Here is a 27594-nt window from a genome sequence, read left to right as displayed (position 1 = left end):
AGCCAAAAGTGGCACAAAGAAGGGCGTGGCCACAACTCCTCCCTCAGGGAAGAGATGCTCTGTTCAGCAAGGCTCTGTCCTCACAACCGTAGTACACTTCTATTATCATCCCTGGGTTGTTGAAAATCTCTGGGCCATGGGTCTCAGGTTAATCGAACAGAACCGTCTTCACAGGCTGGTGCGACAGAGGCCATTTCACAGATGATTCTTAATTGTAAAGGGATTTAACTATGTGTTTTAACTATAGGATGAACAAATGTGTAACAGACTGTATTTCATACAGATCCTATAGGACAAGACTTCACCGTTTGTTTTGGTCCCTTTTGTTTAGTTGGTCACTTACTACATCCAAAATCCTCCTCAAAGGATAAGCCATACTAGCGATTCAGATAAGCCCTACACACACACACATTCATATGTACACAGTCTCATATACACTTACTCTTGCACCACAATGGCTTGCTCTCTCTCTCTCTCTCTCTCTCTCTCTCTCACACACACACACACACACACACACACACTCCCCAAAGAGTATTCAGAGAAGACAGAAATAGCTCCTAGCACATTCTTTCATGTGGGGCTGAAGCTTTCCAAAGATGCTGTTTCTCTGCTAAAGACTTAAGGGCATTGTGACTGGTGGAGGGGGTGGGGTTGGAATGCTGCAGAACGAGAACCAAGATTACTCTGGGCCATCTGGCTCTTAGAGAAATGGCAACTTCCCTTTAACCTATGTATATGACCTAACATGCTCATGATGGTTAGGTAAACCTCTCAGAAGGAATAGCTAAGTTTAGCAGCTTAGCTTACACCAAACCTAAAGCTAAGAGCGCTCTATGAACATCTGAAACTTACAGTAAGATGTCCCCATGTGGCTGTTGCCTGCCTACCTGACTGTTCACAATTGTACTTTTTAAATTCATTGACTTATGATTCTCTGTTGTTTTATGGCTATACCAGTGCATGTACCTTCTTCCATGATGGAGCCTGTCAGTCCATAGTTAATCCCATCTTGGCCTTGGTCATTTATCTTTGCTTCAGAATAAACTATTTTCATACTTCCTTTAAAGCAGAGCAAACTACATTCTGCTGATTAGGGTGATGGGGGCCTCGCACCCTAAAATACTGTAAGGAGTCAACCTTGATAGCATCAACAGAAAAATCTCTCAGCATAGCCCTACCTCAGATGACACAGGTTCCGTCAGCTGCCCTTGACAGTCCTATTTCATGAGGCTGGGGCGAAAAGCACAGTCTATGTAGGTACTGAATACTTCAGTGGTCCCCAGATGGCAAATTCTCACGTGGTGCCACCATCCAGGCCACTCAAGATGTGCATGAGGGCAGGGGCAGCACACAATGCCAGCACAATAGAAAGTAACTGAACTTGCATACGAGTAGCTATGGTGACAGAGTCAAGACGACCAATCCGAAGACAGTAGAAAACACTACAGCCCTGAACAATGGTGCTGGGGCATGATCACTAATGTCTCAGCGATTTCTGTCTGTTCCACAAGTCCCTGGGACAACATGGCATGAGGGTGGGGGGAGTAAGCTGGTGGGAGAATAGTGCCATCACACAGAGGTTTGTGTCTTAGAACAGCAGCTCAGCACTCTGCCCTTTACAGATCCAGATGATCAGGATGGACCACAGACAGCACATCTGGCAGCTACATGCCACATGGTCTCTTGAGTCCAACGCCTGCTTTGAGAACAGAGCCCGATCTTCTACTTGACGGGCCCCCTCAGTTACAGACCCTACCCCAGGGAGGAGGGAAACTGAGATCTTCAAACTCCTGCTAGTTAATCCTCACTGCATCCAGAAGCTTGCCTAGGTACTGATACCTCACCCACTCCATGTCTCCTGCTTATACCAAGGACCTTGCTGTCTGGTCCTCACCGTTGCCCTGGCATAAGACCCTCCCCAAGCAGTGGTTCAACAACCGTTCAGCCTCCTGTTTTACTCTGAGCGGAGGACACTGTACCCACTGCAGTGCCCCACTGGTGTCTCTGCCTATGTTCCACCCATGAGGCTCCATCAGCTCAGACATTCTGAACAATCTTCTACTATTTCCTACAGATGATACAAAACACCCCCACCCCCACACCAGGATTCCCTACTGGAGCCAAGATGCAAGCCTGCAGTTCACAATCAATGTAAGTCCCAAGTCCCAAGGACTGGCAAAGCCTGCTAATTGAAGTCCCCCGGGTAGCTGCTGCTGTAGCCCTGGAACACCCAGGGTACCAGTGCCTTAGGGTGGACTATAATCAGGTATTACTTAAAGAAATACAGGAGCACCCCACTGAGGAAAACACTCCAGGCGATGTCAAGTTCACACCGAAATAACCATAAGGAAATACTTGAAAGCTAGATGACTGCTTGAAAAAAGGGCTTCTTAAAGCACAGTGTCTAAATAGCAGTGGCAGAGATTGCTGGGCAAGGCACAAAGAGCAGTTTACTCAAAGCACAACATGTGTGGCTGCACCCCCCAAAAATGTCAAGCCACTGCACAGAAAATGAGGATATACAGATGAAGTTACAACTGTGTAGTTAAAGAATATACATTGACATTATTAATGATACTCTGCTATGCTTGCAGACAGGAGTCTAGCATAGCTCTCCTCTAAGAGACTCCATCCAGCAGCTGACTCAGACAGATACAGACACCCACAACCAAACAGTGGATGGAGGGTGGGGAAGAGTTGAGGGAAGGACTGGGGGCCCCAAAGGGATAGGAACTCCACAGGAAGACCAACAGAGTCAACTAACCTGAACCCTTGGTGTTCTCAGAGACTGACGCACCAATCAAAGAGCATACATGGACTGGACCTAGGCCTCCCTGCATATATGTAGCAGATATGCAGCTTGGTCTCCATGTGGGTCCTGAATAACTGGAGCAGGGGCTATCCCAAAAGCTGTTGCCTGTCCTTGGAAAATGTTCTTCTAGCTGGGCTGCCTTGCCTGACCTCAGTGGGAGAGGATGTGCCCGGCCCTGCAGAGACTTGATATGTCAGGGTCAGGGGATACCAAGAGGAGAAGGGGGTGGGGAAAGGGTTGTGGGAGGGGGTAACTGGGAGGGGACAGAGAATGGGATGTAAAGTGAATATGTAAAAAAAATTAAATTAAATTTATTCAAAAAAAAAAAACCACACATGAAGACAAACCCTTAGAAGTGAATGGCATTAACCTGGTTAATGAGGTTGATGTCATTACCCAATGGAAACTTCCTTCAATTCCGCTGGGCGTGGTGGCACACGCCTTTAATCCCAGCACTCGGGAGGCAGAGGCAGGCAGATTTCTGAGTTTGAGGCCAGCCTGGTCTACAAAGTGAGTTCCAGGACAGCCAGGGCTACACAGAGAAACCCTGTCTCAAAAAACCAAGAAAAAAAAAATTCCATAGGCACTGGACTTCCTTCCCCTCATCTGCCTTCCTCATCGTTAGAGCCGGAATCAGCCTTGTTCTCAGGGCTGCTGCAAAACCAACAGAGGTAACGCTCAAGCGATAAAGACACCAGCCACACAGGAGCCATGACAGGAAAGCAGCCAAGGTGACTACCACTGGCTGACGGGACAAAGAATATATCATTCAGCCATGGAAAAGGACACAATCATGCCATCTGCAAAATAAACAGAACCAGAGGGCATCAGGTCAAGTTAAATAAAACTGGCGCCAGACACTGGAAGGCTATAAACTGTATATTCTACATCTCTCATGAATAGAAGCTGAGATAAGCCAACATGAATGCAGAATAGTGACGGCCAGAGGGTGGAAGGCGAGTTACTGATGGAACTTGGGTAATAGGTGCCAAAGCACGGTGAGGTGAAAGGAGTTCCGTCCGGCATTCTGAACATTGTGGAGTGACTTCACAACCTGCTGCATATTTTATGAAAACAGCAGAAAGAAGTGCAGGGACTATGAGATTTAGAGAAAAAAAAAAAAAAAAGGCCAGGAAAGAAATGCTGACTGTCCTGACTTTGACTGGTGCATCCTGCATGTGCTTGTTGCAATATCACACCACACCTCTTATATTACCATACCCAATTAATACAGATTAATTGAAATACAATTAAATACCTTCATAAAATAAATAACCTTCATAGCCATGAGGAAAAAGTAGGGAAGGAGAAATGCTATGAGGCAAGGTGGTCAGTGGAAAAGGCAGGAAAGATAAGAGGGCAATGAAATCAGACCAGAGTAGAGGATGTAGGAAAATGCTGATCAGAAGATGAAAATGAGAGTCAATCAGAGAGAAGCCATGGGCTCATTCAGAAACACACCCAAGCATGCCTAGTTCAGAAACATGCCCAAGCGTGGCCCACAGAAAAGCCTGCAGCTTCAACCCTGCAGGATGCCTATAGGGAGACAAGAAGATTTCCCAAAGATCCACTTCTCGACCTTGTGAGGTAATAAAGCCACGCTCATGCTAGGTGCGGTGGTGCTTGAGTACGTTTGCAGCACTTGAGGGGCTGAGACATGAGGCTCAAGAGCTCAAGACTAGCTTGGGCTACGTAGCAAGGTCCTATATGAAAAACAATCAAAAAGCCACCCACAGAAGTGGTACTGTCATTTCTTAGAAAGAACCATGGAAATACCAATATCACTATGGTGACTCTAGAGGCCAAGGAAGAAACCTGTGGAGATGTCTGATTCACATATTTATACATACAGTATACAGCACACACATTGCCTATACATAGACATTCACACAAACACATGTACACATACAAACATTCCCATAGTTCCATGTGTGCCAATGTGTGCACAAATGTATACGTAGCCACATATGCATTCCCACAGGCATGAACACACCCATCCACACAAACACTGCCCTCCATATGCTGAGCCACGTGGCATACACTCATTAACACACATGCGATCTAAAAATACATAGGAGATTGATTCTTCAATTATATACAACTTTTGCTATAAATACTAGATTTCATTACAGTGCCAGACATGAGAAGAGACATTTTTAAATTAACTGTGGGTGTAATAATATATTTTATTGACGAGGAAGATTAAAAAAAAAAACAGTTGAGAAATAGCTATTCTGTCCTGTAGCCTGGACAACCACTACGAGGTATAAAGAGTGCCTGTGAGCCCCAAGCTGAAAGAAGATTCTGGATTCCTCTGGTAAAGGAACCCATGATGCACCGGGCTTCACTTTTAGACTTCCTTGAGTCACCCTTTCTTAGCTCACCCAGTGGGCTAAGTTTCCTCCCTACACCAGACAAGGACACACAGATGACAAGCCACAGCGGGACAATGGGACTGATGTCCCTGCTGGCCAATTTCATTTGCAGAACAGGGTGACTAGTCTCACTGCCTCAGCAGACCACTGCAAAGGAGGGCTCTCAGGCCAAGCAAGCTGAATGCCTGAGACCAGGCCAGATGAGCATTTACATTCAGCCGAGGTGTGCCAGGACCCACCCTCCCAAGCCTACGTAAACCCACTATAGATGCGTCAGAAAGATGAGACGCCCACACGCCACCCACAATTATCCATGGCTTACAAGCAGCTCAGCTCCTTCAGAGAAACAAGCCCAGGCTGTCTGCTCATCAGATTCCTCTCTTTCCCAGGTCCTACCACGAAACAGTGAGCATTGCAGCCCTGCCATTAAAGCAGACTGAGGCTCAAGGAGAGAAGTAGGCACATCACAACGACGACTGCCCTTTATTAGATAATACACATATCAGATTTCAGTGGGGAGAGGGGCAGAGCTGGCCAAAGGGCCACCTTGTACTGAACACGCTGACCTGCTTCTCATTCTCATCCTCCAGCCGCAGCCGGTCCTCAATGCAGTTTCGAGCCTGCAGGAAGGCCTTCCTCTGGGAGCGCTCTGTCAAGATCCGCACGAAGACGCCATACATGTTCACACCAAAGAAGAGCAGGGCATTGGCACCGAGCTGTAGGGAGAGAACAGGTGCAGATGTAGGGTCTGTCCAGGCTAGGCAAGTGCTGGAGGGCACACAGAGACCCTCCAATAACCCCTCAGCCAGCTCCAAACTCACAGCCACCCAGGGATCTCTAAGCACCACCCAGACAGAGCCACAGTGAAGCAGAGCAGGTGGCACATGGGGCAGAAACACACCTCTGCCCATACAACAGATAACAATGTTCCATCATGTCAGGGATTGGGGGGCAGCTCTATCGAGGCTGAATTTTACCCCCTTCCAATTTTACATGTGTTTTATTGATCATGTCTTTACTTGATCTTGGAAGACCTCAGGGCATAACTATATTTAAAGACAGATCCTTAAAAGCAGTAATTAAGGTAAAATAAGAACATTAGTGTGAGCCCCAATCCAACCAGATTGCTAAGATCGGGGCACAGAGGACTGAAAGGCCCGGGGTAGCCATCCCTGCCCCAACCTTGATTGTAGATCTCGTCTTCCAGAGCTGTGAGAACGCAGGTTTCTGTTATATGAACCACCACCCTCCCCCACCACCACCCCCACACACACTCTATGGCACTCTGTTATGACAGTCCCACCACAACAATACACCTACTACCAAAGAATATAAATGGCTGCTGCTTTCAACACTACATGGAACATGCCAGTAAGATTCAGAGGAGATAATTTGACAAAAAATTGAACTCAAGTCATTGATTTGGGCACAAAGTAAACTATAGCACAAGACCCTGCTCTGTAATCAACCCCTTCTACAGTAACAGCCAGGCTGAGGAGGGGCCTTCAGGGAGCCCAGTTCTTAGGCCTTCTCTGAAGGCCAGAAGGACACTACCAGTTTGATTAGCTAGGATCTCAGGAATACAGCTTGTACCCCTAACCCAGCTCTGGTCAAGATCCCACAGGACCAGAAGACTTGACACAAATTGGCAATGGCCAAAAAACTCAGCTCAGACCCCAGACATCAGCCCTGCCTACTTCCCCCAAAGGTCTCTTCCCCTGGCCTGTCCCAGCACCTAGCAGACCACAGGACCAGAATTGGGCAGAGACATTTGTTATGAATCACAGAGGAGCATGGTAGCCCCCACAGCAGGGGATGCCTACCCAACCCAAGGTGATATGGGTCTGTCAGCTGCTAATGTATAGAATTTCTATCTGATTAAAGCCAGCATTTCCACCTCTGCATGAGGGAGGAGGAGGATGCCGGCTTTGAGTGCTACCACTCCTCATTGATGATCCTCAAGGAGTCCAGCCATGGCTGTCCCATACTCTACACACACAGAACAAGGGCAAAAGCTAGCGTGAATGTCTCCCGAAAGCTGCTGGGAAACTGCAGAGATGTCCTAACCAGGAAGGGTTACAATGGATAGGAGTGAGCCTGAGACAGCCTTGGGATGAGAACTGCCAGCCCTTGGCACTCCTGGAAGCTGGCCTGGGAATAGGCGGGAGATCCATAGAGGGCAGATTTGGGCAGCAGAGAAGGATCTGGGCATCTTCAAACTCAGGCTGTGTGAGAAGACCTCTTCCAAAAGAATTTAAAATGAGGACGGAAACTGGAGACTGTCTTAAAGCATCCAGGTCTCACGCGTGACCTTAACCTTGACTTGATGTGCAAGCAGGGCCAAGCCTGACAGAGAGTTGTCTGTTGCAAATGCCTTACTAATGAAAATGAGAACGTAAGCCCAAGCAGTGGAAGCAGCAGTTAATTTAGAGCTGTGTTGCTGGCACCTTCCGGTGGGGTGCATCAAATACGGTAACGGTGAGATTGTAACCAGACAAGTTCTTTAATTTGCTTTTGCAATCATCCTCTAATTACTTACACCCCTGCTTTGTCATCAAACACTAAATCCCTTCTGGATTGGTACCTCTAACTTCATGAATTCCATCTGTCATAAATAAAGCTTTGTATCTCAAAGTCATAAACCAGTAGTGGTCACAGGTACTCTAGAAACATATTAGAGAGAGCATCTCACTGTGACCTTTACCTCACCCTGTGACCCTGAGAATCTCACTGTGACCCTGACCTCACCATGTGACCTTGAGAACCTCACTGTGATCCTGACATCATGGAATTCACTGAGGATGAGAACGTGTGTGTCCTCTGTGTCCTCAGTAGCTATACTCCAGCCCTACCCCACCCTGTGTTACTTCCTCTTGGCACCTACTCATCCCCTGGGAGATTCACTGGACCGTGTGCTTAGTAATACAGGCTATTCCAATAGCATCGCTGTGGCTCTTTCAACTCACGGGAAGTCAGGTAAATCACTCCGCTAGAGGAAAACACACTAAGTACATGGAGTGACTTCCCAGGCCAGGAGTTGTGGGAGGGTACATGATATACACAGCAAAGACAACCAATGTCACCAACTCCCCGGGGGCTGGTAGAGCTCTCTGGAAAGTACCTAAGGTGGTAAACAATGGTATAGGGCTCAGCTCAAGGGCCAGGTTTGCTGTTTCTAGGACTCACAAACCTCCTCCTCCTCTTCCTCCTCCTCTCTCATCCCATCTGAAGTTTCCCCTCCCTCCTCTCCTCCCAGACCCTGATCCCACCTCCCTGTTCTTTCCATCCACTCCTTGTCCATTTCTCCTCAGAAAAGGGCAGGCCCCCCCCCATGGCTATCAACCATCCATGCATATCTATGCAGCAAGACTAGGCACCTCCTCTTCTATTAAGGTTTGATGAGGCAACACAATAAGAGGAAAGGGCTTCAAAAGCAGGCAACAGAGTCAGAGACAGCCCCTGCTCCCACTGCTAGGAGTCCTGCAAGAAGACAAAGCTACACAACTGTCTATCAAACCTCCTAAAGCAAAACTGGCTCAAAGCTATAGCAACATCTCTAGATCTGGATCTTGGGTAGATAGAACACCAGGCCCCACAGCACACACTGGTTTGGGCATTGTCTTAGTTAGGGTTTCTATTCATGCACAAACATCATGACCAAGAAACAAGTTGGGGAGCAAAGGGCTTATTCGGCTTACACTTCCATACAGCTGTTCATCACCAAGGAAGTCAGGACTGGAACTCAAGCAGGTCAGAAAGCAGGAGCTGATGCAGAGGCCATGGAGGGATGTTCTTTACTGCCTTGTCTCCCCTGGCTTGCTCAGCCTGCTCTCTTATAGAACCAAGACTACCAGCCCAGAGATGGTCCCACCCACAAGGGGCCTTTCCCCCTTGATCACTAATTGAGAAAATGCCTTACAGCTGGATTTATGGAGGCATTTCCCCAACTGAAGCTCCTTTCTCTGTGATAAATCCAGCTGTGTCAAGTTGACACAAAACTAGCCAGTACAGACATCATGGCCATTACAAAGATGACCCTGTAGGAGATGCTCAGTGTCACAGGATAGATGGCACAGTGTCACCCTCCCCTTGTCCTTAAGGCAAGACAAGAGCCAAGGCTGAGGTGTGAGGGACCAGGTAGATGAGCCTGCATACAAACAGCATCTTTCAGGACAGCATAGTGGACTGAGCACTAATGGGACACCTGATTAACCTCTGAACAGCAGGGGAACTTGCAATAGGCCAAGGCCAGAGGAAAGAGCCATGCTATGAGTTAGTGAGCCCCAGGGAAGGGCCTGCCAAGAGGCTACCTGCACCTTCTAGAAGAAGTGAAAAGCAGACAGATACCACCCCTTAAAGTAAAAACTACAATTAAAGCCTCCCTTCTGAGATCTGCCCACATCGTGTCTTCTCCCATGACATCCTCTATGAACACAGACTCAGATTGCGACTGAGAGTGGATGGGATAGGCAAAAGCCACTTCATTCACTTGTCAGGTGCTAGGCCTCCTGCACCTTCCTCCCTAACATCAGAGCCCTTGTCCACAGCGGGGGAAGACTGTGAGAATGGACTGGCTACCTATCTCCTCGAAGCACAGGGGCATCCCTGGGAGACCCCTGGCTTCTCACCACCAGAAGTGAGAAACTCCCCTCTACATGTTCACTAGCTAAAAATCTGCCTGCTCCAGGACAGAAGTATGCCCAACTACCCTTAGGACATCTGGAAGGCTGCATCATCAGGGAAGTCAAAATTCTTCAAGATGCTGTCTTCCCACAAGCCACCAAGGGAAAGAGAGCAGTGGGTCAGACAGCCCCATGGAGAAGATGTGTAGAGAATGGCTTGTGAGGGGAAAGTGACCCCTCAGGAAGACTAGGGGAGATCTGCTAAATGCCTCTCACCTGCCCAGGCCTGGCTCACCTAGCTAACCCTGTAACCCCTCCTCTTATTGGACAGTGATACAATTGCATTCACCTGGCTGACACCAACTCACCACCTATGCTATCCATGGGGTTAGAGATTCGCAATTCTCCCCATGAAGCTTTCTCAATTTCTGGACCCAAGAGACACATTGTCCACTACATGAAACTGGAAGTATGGTTGAATAATTCCTCATAATGGTAAGAGGGAAGTGCCTTAGAATCTTTGTGAGATTATCACAGACAAAGGAGCCACGGGCTACGGTATCTTTTCGGGGGAAGGAGTGCTGGTTCCCATCCCACCTCCACACTCCCTGAAGGCATCCTGATTCACCACCGCCACTACCCACATTGGCCTTGTGGCCACTGCAGTCAAGCAGCCTGAGAATCCAAGGCTTCTGGTCCCAGTGCATTCTCTCTGGCCTTCTACCCAGTCACATTCTAATCCTTTAAAATTATCTCCTTTCTCCTCTTCACCTGTAGTTTTTTTTTCCCCCTTGTGATCCCTTCCAAGATTCTGTCTGTGGACTCCACATCTGTCTCAAATCAAAGGATGGATGCTTTGTTCAAGGCCTCTTAACTATTTTCGTGTTTCCAGAAGCCCCAATCTCTTCATGCACACATGAACACTCCACACCAAATGCAGCAACCATGCTAATCTCACAGAATGCCATGAATATTCCCAGCCAGGCAGAAGGTTGGCGTGTGGCACAGCAGAGCCAGCTGGGTCTGTGAGAACAGGGCCAGCTCTAATAACTGCTCCACATTCTCCCTGCATCCACAACTCACTCTGTGCCACTGACCCCATTCTTCAGACAGACACAATGAGGGCAAGGAAGAAGACAGGGTTTCCCAGGTGCTGCAGCACGTGCACAGTCCCCTGCAGTGGCCCCTACCTGAAAAACACCCCAGTGATGAGGGGGAAAACTCTGCGTCCAAATCAATGTTCACCCCACAGAAATCATAACCAAATTAACTGCATGGAGCCAGTCATCTCCCCCATTAAGATGCAGAGCATGCTGGCACCAGATCCTGAAGACCAGCTGCAAATAAGTTCATAAGGATTCATAGCCCCTGCTTGGCCAAGCAGAATCCAGAGAAGGAGGATCTCCCAGGAACCTGGAATCTCTCAAAGGCACAGATGCAGAGGTTCCAGGAAAGACAGGGACGGGGATCAACATCTCCATATGCTTCACCCGCATGCTCAAAACATCACCACAGCCAGCTCCCTTGTACAGGAAGGGGTGATGTCTCCGCAAGGGGGGAGTTGAGGTTGTCCATGGAATACCACACTAGACTGCATCAGAATGAACTTGTGCCCAGCTTAACTCAGAAGCAGATGGGCTCAAATACAATATTTACAGGAATGTGCATTCTTGCAGATCTGTTAGCACTGCTGACAGAAACAACAAGGGTGCCCGGAGCTCAGGCGGTGGCCTCTCATGAGAACCTCTGAGGAAAAGCAAGGCTCAGTCAGGTGTGATGCAAGACACTGGTAAACCCAGGAGACTGAGGCAGGAAGATGGCAATCCAAGGCTAGCCCAGACTATAGTAAGACCCTATCTCAAACAAGCAGAAAGGGTCCCTGGATGGAAGAGCTGATTCTCAGACTGGGGCAGAGATTCACAGTCTGGAGCACCCTCCATGCCACAGAGTAAGGAAGAGGTGTGTAGAGGTCACTGGAGATGGGGTAGGGGGAGTATGCCAGAGCACACAGGAGTACACAAAAGAGCTCCAAGCAGCCATATTCAGACCACAGGAGCAACAGAACCAAGTGGTATTGAGTTACAAGCCATGTGTAAGGAGAGTCATGCTGACAGAAATCGATGGCTGGCTTGCAGGATGGCAGACACTGGCGACATTCCCAAGCACGCATGGTCACCCTGGGTCTCAGAGGTCAACTCCCCACTCCCCAAAGAAAGGGAGGAAGCTCTTCCCCCTCCCCCCCCCCCAAAGAGCACAAGAAGGACAAAGAGGACAGAAGAGAGCAACTCCAGGGGGAGGTTGCTCAGCAGCACCCGTCAGCCCAAGCAGAGCAGCTTGGCAGTAAGGAGCCACACCCACAGAGGTAAAGTGCTTGCTGTTGAAAACCCAGTTCCCCAAGGAGATGAGGAAAGTCATGAGACCTGGATGGGCACTGGGTAGCCCCTGGAAGGTCACTATAGCCACACCTGGAAAAGCCCTGACTTTGAACCCCGCCCCCCACACACACACATCTCACACATCTCAGCATCCTGAAGGAATGTCCAACCCCAACCTGACACCATTACCCCACACTCCCAAGCACCTGCTTCTTCTGCTCTGGACGACATACACAGACCATACATGGCCAAGGCCAGGAGCTGTGAGTCTCTTCTCTTGGCCCCCACCTCAGCAATTTCCTGTCCCTGAGGCCTCTGGGCCTCCTACCTCTATCCACCCTCACCACCAGTACAACCTATGCTGACTAACTCTCCCTACATCAGATGTGCCTCCCTGCAACGCCCTCCCCCAGCCCCCACCCCACCCCCGACATTTTATGCTCTGGAAAGAGCCTTAAAACTGGAGCACACTGGAGGCTAACCTGACCCTGTCCACCTCCCAGGATTCTGCCCCCTGTGCAGCATGCACAAATATGCGATTCGTGTCCTGTCATGTGTGGCATACAGCTGCAGACAGCTCACATTCTCAGGACTGCTGTCCCAGCTGCAGCCTTGACCAAGAGGCTCTTCTGACCCCTTGATAGGGTTGAGTGGCCCTCTACCATCCTGTGGTTCCCATATTTATCCTTCTCCCTATTTAGTATGCAAACCTGTCCACTGAATTTGCTCCAGCTGTCAACCTGTGGTGTTCTGGGCTGCCCCTGAAGCAAGTACAAAACCCAGGCATCATTCAAACTGACTGGAGGACAGAGAGTACCACAGGCTGTCTGAAGACACAGGGGCATGAGCACAGGGCCTGCTCAGGGGACTCTTCTCTCGCATCCGTTTATGGCATCTTTGTCATTTCAGAGAAGGACCCGAATCCACACACTGCTCCCCACACAGACCAAGGCACACTGAGTGGCAAATCCATGGGCAGCCCTCACCTTGTACAGCCGCTCACAGGTGGGGACTGAGAGGTAGGTCAGTCTCTTGGCTCCTTCTGGGCCTCCTTAGCTAGACACCGCCAGTTCCTGCCTATGGGTGTCCGCCAGGGTCTGATTGTATGTCACTTTCTTCCAACTGTGCCTGCATTTTCAACAGCACGCACAAGTGTGTTTTTAAATTAATGTAATTGCTCGCTCACTTGCTCGCTCTCTGGTTCTGAATTAGTAAACGCTTTAGAATTAGCTTCATTTGAAAGAGGACCAACAGAATGCCGATCTTTGCTGGAGACAGTGACGGCAATTCAGGAGCCATGGTTTTGGTCTCTTGCTTCTGGGAGTGTCTGAATTTTCCACGGTTAAAATAAAAACAAGTATAAAAACGAGAATATGGTGACTCCCCACAAGCTCCTTCCACCTAGTTTCCCACTCGTGAACCTGTGGTCACCAGGCCAGGAAACGACTTTCCCCGGGACCTAGGAGGCATGCTCCTTGGTGTATCCTGTTTAACTCTTTGTACCTCAATACCAAGAGGCTCCCAGGTAAACACATAGAAGCTGCACTTACCCACCCCCACAGTACCCCTCTCCCAGCAAGTGGGACCTCTCCTTCTAGACCACTTAGACCACATCTTCAGATGCCAAGGGAAGCAAGAAGGGCTGATTCAGGGACACCAGCAAGAATGCTATGAGTGAGGCTCTATGTGGCTTGGCAACCAGGGACAGTTCTCACCAAAGGCAAAAGCTCCCCACAGTTCCCTGCACTCTGCCCAGAGGGTCAATGAACAGCAACACAGTGGACATCTCAGCCTTCCAGGGAAGAAGCTTGAATTCACCCACTATAGCCTCAGACAGTTCTACTTCCAACTCGCCCATCCCCCATGATAGTCTCTGTGATATGACTCCAGCCTCTTTAGATACCCAGACACCAGCAGAAACCATTAAGAGATAAGATCTCTGGGTAAGTTCTGGGCTGTGGTCTTTGGATGAGACCCTACCTGCCACTCACTTCTCAATGCTCGGAAAAGATTTTAAGTGTTTACAAGTGAAGGGGGCGGGGCCTCAACCAATGACTCTTAACACATGATCATTCCATTAGCCCCTCATACCACAGGGAATACAGTTAGAGAAAAGGCCATGGAAAGAAGCTCAAAGGGTTGAGTTTTCCAGCCCTTTAGAGGCTGTGTTGCTTCAGATGGCAAACAAGTCATCTTCCCAGGCCGATGTGCCTCCCTCAGGTTAAGGCACAAGGCAAAGCAAGCCTAGCGCCCTTGGACTGCCATCACACATGACTTCAATGCAGCATCCTCACACTGGCAGGTGCCGAGTGCACCTCCACCAATCAGAATGCTCTTGGCATATTTTCCCTGCAGGAGTAGAATGTTCTGGAGTGGGCTGCCCCTGCTCCTGGATCGCTCCCATCTGCCACTTTCCAGAGTCTCTTGAACTTTCCTCTGTCCCTCTCCAATAGACTCACTCAGCCAAATGTGCAGTTCACATGATAAAACTGCTTCTAAGGGTTGCATGGTAATTCATGCCCCTCCCACAGGGGGCTGCTGAGACCCTCTGCTGTACTGGCAGGGAAGCAGGGAAGCATCATACATAACAATTCTCATGATACCCACAGGCTAGGAGCTCTCAACTCTGTTCTGGATCATGCAGGTGGGCAAGGAAGGAAAGACACCCTCCAAAGAGTAAAATATTATATAGGTTTTTGAAGAGCACAGAGGTCCTGTTGCCCGGGAACAGCACTAAAAGGACTGTGTGCAGCATCAAGAGATCAAGGGGACCATGAGGACTGATGGTCTAGCACTGACCTAAGACTGTGATAAGGTTCTGACAACAGAAGTGACCAGGTATTCCAACGCAGTCATGGTCCTGAGGCAAGGAACCTGTGTTCCTAGTTCAAGATAATACATGTCACCCCTTCTCACTCAGAGACTACTGTGTTAGCAAAAATGACCCTCCTGTCTCTCAGAAGCATCATCAGTGCTCCAAGAAAGCAGAGAACAGAGCAGCAGGTGAGCAAGCACCACACAAAGTGTGTGGCATGGGGACAAGCAGATAAACCACCGATGCTAAGAAAAGAGCACTCCAGTGGGGAGCACTGGGGAGCCAGCCAAGCAGTACTGTGTATGAGTACTGCCTCAGGTTGAGGCCACTTCTGAAGACTGGAGCCTCTCTTTCAGAAACACTGTACTATATATAAGGGCTGTTCTGTGTTCTTAGAGTAAAAAATCCACATGTTGCTAGTGTAGAATTTCTCTGTAGAGCTCTGTAGAGGCTGAAGCAGAGACACCAAGGGGCCCTGTCACACCACAGGTGGCTTCCTGGTCACCTGACTAACCTTCTGGATGCTATCACCTCTTCTTCATATGTGCATAGGCACACTCAAGCATGGATCTATGCACAGACACAAGTACACATTTCTGTGAAAATCTCTACAAGTATGCACCCATGCACACACATACATGACTACACACGTGAGTGTGCACGGATCAGGCGGACACCCAGAGAGTCTCACCAGTTCTGAACAGCATGGCTCCAAGCTTTCTCCTTATTCCCAACTAAAGGCAGAGCAAACACCCAACTCAGCCATCAAAGCAGGCCCTGCCTTTCTCCAGTCCGAGGGCAGATCGTTCAGGGTCTATGCTGCCTTCAACCTGGCCTGGACGTCCAGTTGGTGTTTCAGCATAGCACATAGTAGGAGGGTGGGGCTCCTTAGCATAAGAATACACAGTAGGTTCCTGTGCAACTGAGACAAGGTCTGGAGAAAGTAAGAGGTTAAAAAGAACAGAGAAAGAGTCCCAGGAAGGATTACAGGAGGGACATGCTGAAGGAGCTACTGCCACGCGTGGGGAACAAGCCCACACTGGCTGGGGTTAAGTATCAGGAAGTCCCACTCCTTTCCTCACTGAGTGTTGAGACCCTGGACCTCGTCCCTGTGGCACACTGGCCTCACACAGACACACACAATCTCAATGAATCAGACGATGTCTGAGCTTAAACCCCACACTCCACAGTGAAGACCCAGAAGTGACCCACAGTCATGGAAATAGGAATGCATGCAGGAGGTAGGTCTTAGCCAATGACTCTGCCCAAGTACTGCTGGGACTCTGCCCATGCTACCCTCCTTGGGGCTACAGCTCCCTCCTGATGATATACCGACGCTAAAGAAAATGCATTTGAACAGCCCCATGGTATGAGTGGCCATGAGCATGCATAAGTGTGCAGAGAAGCATGCTTGGGTGTTCACGTGTGTGTGGACAAGTACATCGGTTCCCGAATGTGTGCGTGAAGATGATCTGCACATGCATAGGAGGACATGAGGCTCTTAATGCAAGTGAGCATGTGTGTGCTGCTGTGTGAGCACTGGTGTACGAGTGGGAAAGTGAGTATATGTGCTTCCATGTGCATATGCACAGACATAAAGGCAACAGCGAGCTTGGGTGTGCATGGAGGTATGGTTGTGTGGATTTGTGGGTGGGTATAAAATATCATGCGTATTAGACATACGCATGAGAACACAAGTATATAAGTGGGAGAATATGGCAGGGGGCACATGAAGCATTTGTGTAGGTGCTTGAACAGGAGTGTGTGGGTGTGCTTCTGAGTGGGCATGCGTGCTTGCGTGTGAGGGTGAACAGAGGAGGTAGCATGAGTGACTCACGTCCCCAGACACAGTATATCGGTGTCTATAGAGCAGGGGTTCTTTCCTTGTCCCACTCAGCACCTGAGATGAAGACAAGAGCCCACAGCTATGGGAACAGTCTCCCCGGGGGCCATCCTGATCTTTCTGTCCATGCTTGGGCTTAGATTCCTGCTCCTTCAACCTTGTCTACTGCAAGTCCTTGCTTCATAGGGGCCTGTCAGACAAAGTGAAGGCTCAAAGTCCAGGCCACAGGGACACCACAGCCATATGGCCCATATGGTCACACTCTGCTTCTGCCATTGTAGTTGACAGAAGACAGACAGAGTGTTCCCTGGTAGCTTTGAAAGCACCTCAGTCCAAACAATTCTGGTTCTCAAAGCTAGAGGCGAACTATCAGATCACTGGCTTCAAGCAGCTAACTAGAGTGCCAGTATCCATACCACTGATTCCAAGATGGCTGACAGACAGGGAACACCTGCCAGGCACAATCCACACATGATACTCAGAAAACACAGCTGTCCTATATAACTGTAGGATGAATTACTGCTCCCACCAACAGTGGGAGATACTGAGGCACAGAGATCATCCTGTACTCCAACTCACAGGACTGTGCCAGCCCTCCAGAAGTGCCTGGAGACACCCACAAGCCCGCCTTCACCCATCTACGCCAGCATCCGAGCCATCCAAGCCACCCTGCTCAATGCCCAAAGACACCTGTGCACCCAAAGAGCTCAGCCCTTACCCCTGAGACATCAGGGACGTTACAGGAGAAAGAGTGCACCTGAAGCCATCGAACCCCCCAGAGGGTGGTGCTAACAGCTTTGATGATAGACAGAAACAAGAGCACACATATTCCTTGACAATCCTAATTTCCATCACGGACAACCTATGGTTAAGAACCAAAAGAAGCTGAAATCCATTTCCTCCACCCTGATAGGCAGCTTAACTGGAAACACACAATGCATACTCGTGTAATAGAACTGGGCTACTTCAAAGAGAGAAAAATAATAACAGAAATAACAACTCATCTGAGGCAAGAAAAGAAAAGAAAAAAAGAAGCAGCCCACGGGGCCATGAAGAACACTGGGTATGGGAGAAAGCTCAGAGCCAGTGGACCCAGGCCTCCCTGCCTCCTCTACTGCAGCCTCAGGAAGGGCAGGGAAGGAGGGGACCACTGTGGGTAGAGGTCCTGAGCTGGTGGCTAGACAAGCCCGGGCTTGCTTTTCTCAAGACTCCCCTCCCCTCAAAAGCTCTCCAAGGAAAGGGCCTGCTCCGCTACCTCTACTTCCCCACGGCTCTGAGGACCCTTCTGAAGACAGGCCGTGATTCTGGAAGGGCCTTGCTCCCCTGAACAGAGTAAGGAGACCCTCACAAGCCCACCTACACAAACCCCAGTACCAAGTGTCAGTTTGCTCTGAGCCTCTGCCCTTGACTGGAAGCTAAGGCTGTAGTTCTGAGACTGGGGTGTGAACCTGAGGTGGAGATCTCACAGGACTCAGCCCCAGCAGGCTCCTGTGGAGACCTAACACCCTCAAACAACATCCGACCCCTGTGTATGCAGCAAGGGCCACCCTGCAGCACGGCTTCCATTCCTCCTTCTGCATCTGCCCCATGCCCTCTTGGGTACTGTCTGTCTAGAATTCGGAGGTGAGGAGGCAGGGCCATCAGCAAAAGGCTGTGCAGCAGCAGAGGTGACAGGGTCTGAAGGGAGGTGGCCGCAGCCGTGAGGTACAGGCCTCTCACATACTAGTGGCAGAGTTCACTAACACACTGCAGGGTGCCTAGGATTTCGTGATGGGAAGACATTGAAATCTTTGGGGACCAGCTTCTCTTTACCTCAGGTTTTCCCACTTGGTCCCATTTATGCGTTGATAAGGGAGTAGAGGATAAAATGCCTTAGAAATGGCAGATTCTCAACGCATGCTTTCCTTATGGACTTCTTACATTCAAACCATCTCTGTGGGAGGCAGCATCTTCCCTTGGGGGGCGGGGATGGGGGGTGAGAAGGAGGCGGGGCAGAGGCTGAGTTTTGATGAGGGAGGGATTTATATCAGATTGGAGGCTAGTCACACGGAAACCTGGGTACCAGCAGCTACCTAAGAATCCTTGTTTTCACAACGGGCTTCTTTCCCCCACTGAAGTGACAAGGGCTCCTCTACCCCAGAGGGAGGGGCACTGGCACCTTTGCAGACTCCTCCCTAATCTTTTCTTTAAAAGGAATGCCTAGAAGCTGTGTAGAAGAGAAATAAAGAAACTAAGAACACAGCCTTTTAAGGCACCTAGAGAATCCACCACGGTCCTGAGCCTACAGCTGTCTCTCCAGTCCTACAGTGAATGCTCAGCAATAGACCTGTCATCGTGGCCCCTAAGACTAAGTACCGCTCCCTGCCATCAGTCTGGGTGTTTGTGTTGGTCTTACAGGCAGCAGGTACATCTGACTGACAGTCATCTCTCTCAAAAACACCAGTTAGTCTGTGCCTAGCCCAGCCCCCCACAACTTCCCATATGCTCGAAGAAGCTACCTTCTTTCCTTAGATGGACTCTCCCACCTTTCTGTCTCTCATCTCCCTCCCACTGCTAGACCTGGAACAAAACCCTCCCTCAGATGCCACGCCTGGGCAGCACCAGCGAAGGGGAAGGTCCCAAACTCCTGGGAACAGTCTCCAGGTTCACCTCCCACCTGCTTGGGTGCGGTGGTATGGGGAAACCGGAACCTCTCGGGTCCAGGAGAATCCTCAAGAGGTGTCAAGTCCTATGCCCTTGGCCCGGCAGCCCCCTCGCCCACCCAAGTTGAAAGAGACAAAGTTCAGGCTCCATGGAGCCAGGGTTAGGACTGGGAGCAGAAGCTGTGGAGACCAGATTATGTGTGACCTTGGCAAACTCCTCTCCTTCAGGGCAGAATTCGGATTCACACCGGGGTGGTTAGCGATACTGGTGGGGTTCAAAGTGCTTCCCTGCCCACTAACTGCTCCCTCGGGTCCGCGAAATTGAGAAGCGAGCCCCAGATGCGCTCCAGGCGAGCTGGAGAGGAACCCAGGGGCTGCGCGCTCCGCCAGCCTAGGAGCCTGGCCTGGAGACCGCGCACCCTCCCACTTTTCAGTACCTCTACTGAGGGACACGGGTACAACCCAGCGCGGTGGATCAGGCTTGGGTCCCCCGCTTGGCCACACAACTACTGCCTGACCTTGGGCCTGTCACTACCACCACCACCACACACCAGTCTCTCGTCTCCACCCTAAAGACGCTAGGGACTCTTATCTCGTAAGAAACACCGGGTGGAGGGTGCTAGCTCCTCCGACTGCATCCTCAGTTTGCTGAGTGACCTTGAACACCTGTCCCACCTTCAGAACCTCAGTTTCCCCACCTTCCCCATAGGAAGAACGTTAAACTCCTGCCACCTCCAGTGCTGCTGGCAGATGTGTCTCCAACCCAATGGGGGACTCGTGGTGACACTTACCGTCCTCCAGAGACGTGGGCGCTTGGCAGGGACCAAGGCGGCTGTGACCAGTAAGTGCGAGGCAGCCACCACCAGCCCGAAGCCGATGGCCAGTAGGCTGCGCACGGGCAGCAAGGCATAGGACACGAAGGTGACCAAAAGGAGTTGCCAAACCCCCTGCTCGGCGACCGTCGAGCCCATTGCGCCTCCTGCAGAGCTCCTCGCGGGGCCGCCCAGCGCGAAGGGGCAGCAGAGTAGCGCGAAGGTGAGGCTGAAGAACAGCGCCAGCTGACCGACCTGCTGCAGCTGGGACACCTGCAGGGATCGGACATTGGTGACCACGAACAGCGCCAGGAAAAGGATGCAGTGCACTGGGTGCGACCCCTTGGCGAGGCCGGGCGCTGGCCCCGGTGCGCCCAGCAGCTCAGCCAGCGCCAGGGCGCCCGCCAGTAGGCTGAGCACAGCCAGCGCTTTCAACGTGGCCGCCTGCTCCAGCCGCAACGTGTAGCCGCGGAACAGCGCCTCCAGCTCGGGGCACGCGAACTCCTCGCCACACGCCCGGAACCCACGCCGGCCGCCCGGCCCGGCCGCCCGCTCTGCGCCCCCGGGCTCGCCCGCGCCTCCGCCGCCGCCTTGGCCGCGCGGCGCCCCCGCCATCTCAGCGCCATGCAGCGGCCGCGGCCACGGGCGCGCCCCTCGCCGGCCCGGGGCGCCGGGGCGCGGGCGGCGGCGCCGGGGCGGGCGGGCGGCGGGCGGCGAGGCGCCGGGGCGCGGGGCGGGCGGAGTTGGGGCGCCGGCTGCCCAGCGCGCGCGCCCCGAGCGCGTCCCCTCCCGCCCGCCGCGCCTGCGCACTGGCGCCCGCCCGCGCCCCGGCAGTGGTCCTCTGCGGCGACCGTGCTGCGACAGGCGAGCCCCAAGAGCCCCGATCCTGGGCGGACAGAGTCCGCGCCCAACTCAGCGCCCGGGATCCCGCACGCCCAAGGGGCCACGTGACCTTGGGCACCACTCTTGACTCTTTGAGCCTTGGTTTCCCCTCCTATGTACAGTGGAGCCCACCCCTCTATGAGTCTTCGGAGGCGTTTTAAAAACGCAGAAATTCCCAGTAGAGGGAGGAACAGCTCTGTTAGATTTGTATCCCCTCTGCAAGCAGAACCAGGTCACCCAAGAGGAGCCCTCACTCAGCTCCCAAGAGGAGCCCTCACTCAGTGCCCACCGAGAAACCCCGAGAATCCCAGGTCACACATGCAAGGCGCTTTAAGTGGCTGATTTGCCCTCCACCTGGGTGGGTAGTAGAAGCTTTGCCTATTGACCTGAGCAAGAATAAAGCCCTGCAATGTCCAATGAAGCTGTGAAGTCTAGGTGCAGGGATGGGTGAGGGAGGGCTGAAAGGAGAGATAAAATAGCGCGGCTCTCTCCCTAAATAGGAGCTGGCCATGCAAATGATGGCGAGACTTCCAGTTGAACAAGTGGCAGGGACAGATTCGCCTCAAATGCGGATCTTAGTGATGTCCATTTACCAAGGGAAGGGACCGGACAGAATTTCATTCGGTGCTCACTCAGGATGGCCGGCCCCCTGAGATCGCGCCTCTGTTCTCCTTTAGAGAGAGTCCCAGAGGACCCAGAGAGTAGAAAGGATGCCAGGAGCCTGTACCACCACCTCTGGATCCCACGGGTGCACCAGGAACTGTCTCACAAAATTTTGCAGCCCATATGCTGTTCTTCCTACTAGAGGCCCCGCTTCCAAATTTTCAGTTTCAGTCCATCCTGACCAGACTGTTTTAGAAGACCCCGAGAATTCCCAGGGTAAGAGCCAGTGCGCCCCCCCCCCATTATTTAGGTACGGGGATTAGGATTTGAGATTTTTCTCTAGAATTAGTTTGAGCCACATGAACTTGTCGTTATTACAAAAATCTTCCTACTCAACATCTCCAACAGTTCATACTGAAGGTTTGCTGGAACCACTTGATAACCAGTTAATCCCTGTTCTTGGAGCCTACTCCCTCTGTAAGACACTCCGAGCTCAGAGCCTGCCTGGCCCCAGTCAGCACCCAAGCTAACTGTTTTCACCCCAGTCCCTGCTCCTTCCATGAAGATTCACACCTACTGCTCTGCAGCCTCATTTTCTGGTCATTTTTCTCTCCGTGTTCTTTTGGCAGAAACCCACGGAGAGCGTCAGCTGATGCTGAGAAGATGGTCTGGCCCCATCCTTAGGGCACTGCCTTGAAAAAGCATCCTTGTCATCACCTGATTCCCAATTGTCTCTAAATACTATAAAGTCTGCAAGATTTCTCAAGTGTCCACATTAGGCATAGAGTTGCTTGTTACTTGATGTTGTGTGCTTTTTCTACCCTGATGATTTTATTAAAGAACATCTGAAGAATATCCTGACTACATGAAAAAGAAAGACATGTAGTGAAGTCATTTAAATGCTGTTTGTAAGTAAACCTCACCCACATGCTTTTCTGTGTTGGCTTCCAGTTCTCCCCTTGCTCAAGGCTGCTTGTTTGTTTGTTTGTTTGCTTGCTTGCTTGTTTGTTTGTAAGCCAGCATCAGTGCCTTTCAAGTGAACCTGGAGGAACCTATATTCAGGTTTGGAATTAAGGTGAGTCATGGCATGATCCTTTTTGCTCGCTGCCATAACTTTGCAACTTCTTATGTCTGTCTGTTACAAAGCATCTTGGAAAATAGCCTTTGTCACCTTTGTTTTGTTGGTGCTCAGATGCTGGCTGAGTCTCACAGTCTAGAGGGAGCATGAGGCTCCTCACGCCAAGCCCTGTTGCACAACCTCAGAAGGCAGGAGCATCGATAATTGCTATTGTTATAGACGCATACACTATGTGCCAGGTTGGAAAAAGGGCTTCAGTGGTCAGTTTGCAGACACAAACAGGAAGGTTATATGTAATACAGTGGGAGCAAAGGTGGTGTGTACCTCCCATATAACTGTTATAACTGTGGTCATTATAAAAGGGGGAAGACTGGGCACAGATTCATACACGGAGAGCATCATGAGTGACACTGCCCCAAGTCAAGGATCTACTAGTGTGTCCAGAGAAGGGCCAAGAACAAATCTCCCCCCAACAGGAGTACCTTCCACTCCAAAAGATGTGAACAATTAAAGGGACACCGTGGCCAACCATACATGTGAATATAGGCCTGAGAAGCCAGAATCTTGATCCTTTCCCACTCACTACAACATCTCTCTTCTCCCCCGTCTGCTCCATTCACCCTCTAATAAATAGCTAAATTTCATTTAGTTTTAAAACTCACAGGGCACTTTCAGCACTTTTGTCCCATGAAAGGGTCTCTCAGGTCCAGAGTGTTCTCTTCCATCCATACAGAAGAATGTCACTGGTCATCCTCTGGCTTGTCACTCTTACAGAGCCTGTCTATGTGTTTTTGTAGTGATTCATTGAGACTTCACAGGACAGGATTATTCTGGTGATGCAGAATGGGCCTGGACTGAAGTTTTAAGTGATCAAACGCACACACGAAGGTTTCAGAATAGTGGAGCAGTCAATGTCTTTGACATGCTAGGCTCACGTGCGCTCAAGTGACCTTGACACACTAGGCTCAAGTCTTAAGTGAGCTGATCCCTGCTATGGATCCAGTGAAGGCTCAGCCCATCTGACCTAGCCCGAGTTCATGTCAATAATAGCAGGTCATGAGACTTCGTGGTTAAAAGAGTGTGTGTAGCTGGGTGCTGAGCCAACATCGGGGGCACCCTTGCTAGCTATGTGACTTTTAGCAAGCTCTGCATCCTGTCTGGAGTATGACTGTGAACTATGGATTTAATGCCTAGCAAAACATGGAAGGAGGGAGTCATGAACACACAGACTGCCCTTCCCATCCACAAAATAAGGACAACTTTCCCTCTACCAAGCCAGTGCTCCATGTACATACACGTGGACGAGACTCATTCAGATTCTTGACCACCAAGCCAGTGCTCCATGTACATACACGTGGACGAGACTCATTCGGATTCTTGATTCTGCCATCAGAACAGTGTCCCTAGTAGCCAGAGAACTCACCTAGTCCTGGTTGCCTCTGACTGCAGTCAGGGATCAGCATTTGGAAGGAGGTGTACCATAGTTTATTCCCACTCCATATTTGGAGACCAAGTTCCCCTGTGAACCTGTAGGGAGATTAGTGCCTACTTTAATTGCCGTTGAGCCACTGCCAACATGAGCTTGGCCAGGAAAGAAGTTGCCAGCTCTGTGACTATAGGATGCTCCATAAAGTTAATGATTTTATGTGATCAAATGCACACATGAAGGTCTCGGAATAGTGGAGTAATCAAAGTGTTTGACATGCTAGGCTCAAGCCTTGATCAAGCTGATGCCTGCTGTGGGTCCAGTATGGTTTGTCTTCACCAAAATTCATGTTGGGGCTTAATTAATCTATGTAGTAGCATTCAGATGTAGGCTTTAGTGGGAGATGTGTGGGTCACGGGAGTGGAGCCCTCATAAATGGTACTTTAGGGACAGTCAGCTGTTCTGCCCCATTTCCCAGCTCCCATGCAGCCACACCCATTCCCTCTTCCACTTTATGCCATGTCTGGATCAGCATGAGTCTTTCTCCTGAAACCCAAGAGTCTGGCATTGTGTTCTTAGATTCCCAGCTTTCCAAACTATGAGCCAAATAGCCCCTGTTTCTTTATAAAGTCTTAATCCTTGGGTCTTCTGTACAGCAACAGAAAAGGACCAGGACAGTCCCTGGCTTGCCAATTCCATCTCACATCTCCCAGATTCATATCTCCCTGCTCCTCTCCCACACCCCCACCTCCTCACACATACACACACCGCATCTCTGCCCTTCTCAGTGTTTGCTATGTACCTTTGGAGAATCAGGGCACAGGAAAGGGATTTCTACTTCACACAGCATCCATCAAAAACCCTCCCATGCATCTGTTTAGGACTCTTTCTTTCAAAAGGACAAAAAGCCTTAGGCTTCCTTCATTTGAAACAGAGAAGAGCTGGCTCTTGTGACTCAGGGTCTGGGGCAGACACAGCTGTGTCCATTCTGTGCTCCAAAGCCTGGAAATTCTACATATGGGGCTCCCACTGCCACCTGCCAGACCTGGAGATGACCACATTAGCAGGCGGGAAGTGGGAGGTATGGGCTCTTTTATTTTATTTATTTATTTATTTATTTATTTATTTATTTATTTATTGCTCCTGGGCCTGGGGACAGTGCCCAGGAATTGAAAATCTGGAATTGAAATATAACATGTTCCGGCACTCGAGGCAGAGCTGCAGCTGCACAAGGAGATGTGATTAACAGACAGCAGACAGGGAGCATAGCAGGCAGAATCCAGGTTCAATGACTGCCACTTCAACCATCAGTGTCTTCTGATGTCCCCTGTGTCTCAGAAAGACAGAAAACCAGCTTTTGGCCAGTTGTGCTGATGTTTTTATCTTTAGTGTATCCCTAGAATTAGTACATCTCATGAACTTTCCATGGGAGACAGGAACAAACACCTATCCCTGCGGTAGGGCAACAACTTTAGACCAAAGAGACAACAGCCCCATGAAAATTCAGGTTGGTAAGCTTTTTCATGTATTGGGGGCTTGCTTACAGGAGCATAAGTGACCCCACACTATACCCCTGAAATGTCTCACCCAGCATGGTGATGCCTTTCCCACAGCTGCAATGAATGGAGTCCCCACTTTGGTCACCTCCCACCCTCTCTATACTCAAGCACTGGATAACTACAGCTAGGGCAGAACTGCATACAGACAGTAGGGACACGTAGAGACAGGCGGTGAAGGCTCTGGTGAAGGTCTAACAACCCTCTCCATCTCCTCCTTCTAGACCAGAACACTAACAGGCCTGATCTTAAGGGTATCTTGCAGATAATCAGAGGGCTGCTATGCTCAGAGGACGGTGCTCCACACTAGTGTGACTGTGATCCACTGTCATGCCATCTCTCCACAGACTTACCGCTCTTTGCCTAAGAAGTCTAAAATCATCCATTCTTGGGCATTTCCTTAGATCACAGTCTGTGTACATGTAAATCTTACAAATGCACATGGTTTTCATTGTTATTAAGTACACTCAAAAAGCCCAGGAGAGAGCTAAGGAGGTGAAGAGAATCTCCTTCCCAACAATGCCCTAAGACTGTACATGCCATGCCTCCACAGGCCCTACTGGGAAGTCTCTCGGGAGCTCCTCTGTGACTTTCCCTCCCTCCCATCTCTTTTCCAGACTGACTGATGTCCCAGCTTCTCAGCCATGCAGCAGAAACTTCAGCCTCCATTATCGTCTGTGCACAGCGCCGTGGCCTGTCTGTCCCATCCTGCTCCTGCTCTCAGAGATACTGAGTCATCCCAGACACCTACACATGCGCATTCAGATTCTCCTAAGGAAGGGCCATCTTTCTAAATGTCCATCACACACCACACGGATCCCAAAGCTAGTTTGTGCATATCCTGAATTTTTACCAAAATATATTTCCACTGAATTCAAAGGCAATTAGAGTCATTCGAGTGTACTGGGAACCTCAGATGTTCCCTCTCCCCCTATCATAGCAAAGGGCAGTTCCTGCGTGGTCAGTGTGGTGTATGGTACATGCTGCATCTTTCCTACGCCCTCCGGAGCTCTTTGGTATATCCTAGGAGTGGTGGGTATGGATCTCCCAGAGCCAGCTACTGTTTTCCAAATCTGTCCTGATGTGTGCCCTGCATCTCCTCCATCCACATTAGTTGAGAACGACCACCAACTTCATAAAAGGTGCCTAGTTTCTACAGCATGTCCTCATGTGGTATGATTTTCTTCGAGCAACAGTGCATGGAGGTACTAGAGTGTAGAGTTTGGAGAACAGAAGCAGCTGTCTCCAGGCTCTTCCCCTACTGAATGAGCCTGGACCTTTTGCACCCAGACTGCATCTGCCCTGCTTCCTTCCATTACTGTCTGCTCTCTACATCGTTCTCTTAAGAAGGCCAGTATGTGACAGCATTTGAAGTTTACTGGACAGAAGTGTATTAGTCAGATTTCCAGAAAAACAGAAGCCACAAGATGTGTATATAGCCTACACACACACACGTGCACACATACACACACACACACACTCACGCGCATATGCACGCAAGCACACGTGCTGCTGTACAAATGGCATGTTCATGGAGGGAGGTATATTTAGTTCATGTGATGAAGGAGGCTGTTCAGTTCAGGATCTGAGTAGCTGGTGGGCATCTAGAGACCCAGAAAAGACCCCAGGTTGCAGTACAAGTCCAAAGACCGTTGGCTACAGAGGTCTTTATTCCTGGATGGAAGCCAGTTGTTGTTATTTTGGTATCTGCTAGTCACATAGTGTCATGTGCTGGCAAAGGGCAAGGAGACTC

General features: G+C 50.2%; 1 protein-coding gene across 1 annotated transcript in view; it reads right to left on the bottom strand.

Annotated features, from left to right (window-relative positions):
* Adcy1 (adenylate cyclase 1) overlaps positions 1-20927 on the bottom strand; it is a 116855-nt gene extending 95928 nt beyond the window's left edge. The window contains exons 1-2 of the mRNA XM_021178187.2: positions 20276-20927; positions 5754-5903 (exon numbers count right to left, since the gene is read on the bottom strand). Of these exons, the coding sequence (XP_021033846.1) occupies positions 5754-5903; positions 20276-20911 (786 nt within the window). The 5' untranslated portion in view covers positions 20912-20927. The remainder of the gene's footprint in view (positions 1-5753; positions 5904-20275) is intronic.
* Positions 20928-27594: the final 6667 nt, after the last annotated feature.

The sequence above is a fragment of the Mus caroli genome, chromosome 11 (genome assembly GCF_900094665.2).
Source record: "Mus caroli chromosome 11, CAROLI_EIJ_v1.1, whole genome shotgun sequence".
Taxonomy (NCBI): Eukaryota; Metazoa; Chordata; class Mammalia; order Rodentia; family Muridae; genus Mus; species Mus caroli.
Note: the sequence above shows the minus strand (reverse complement) of the source record. Positions and strands in the feature narration are given on the sequence as shown.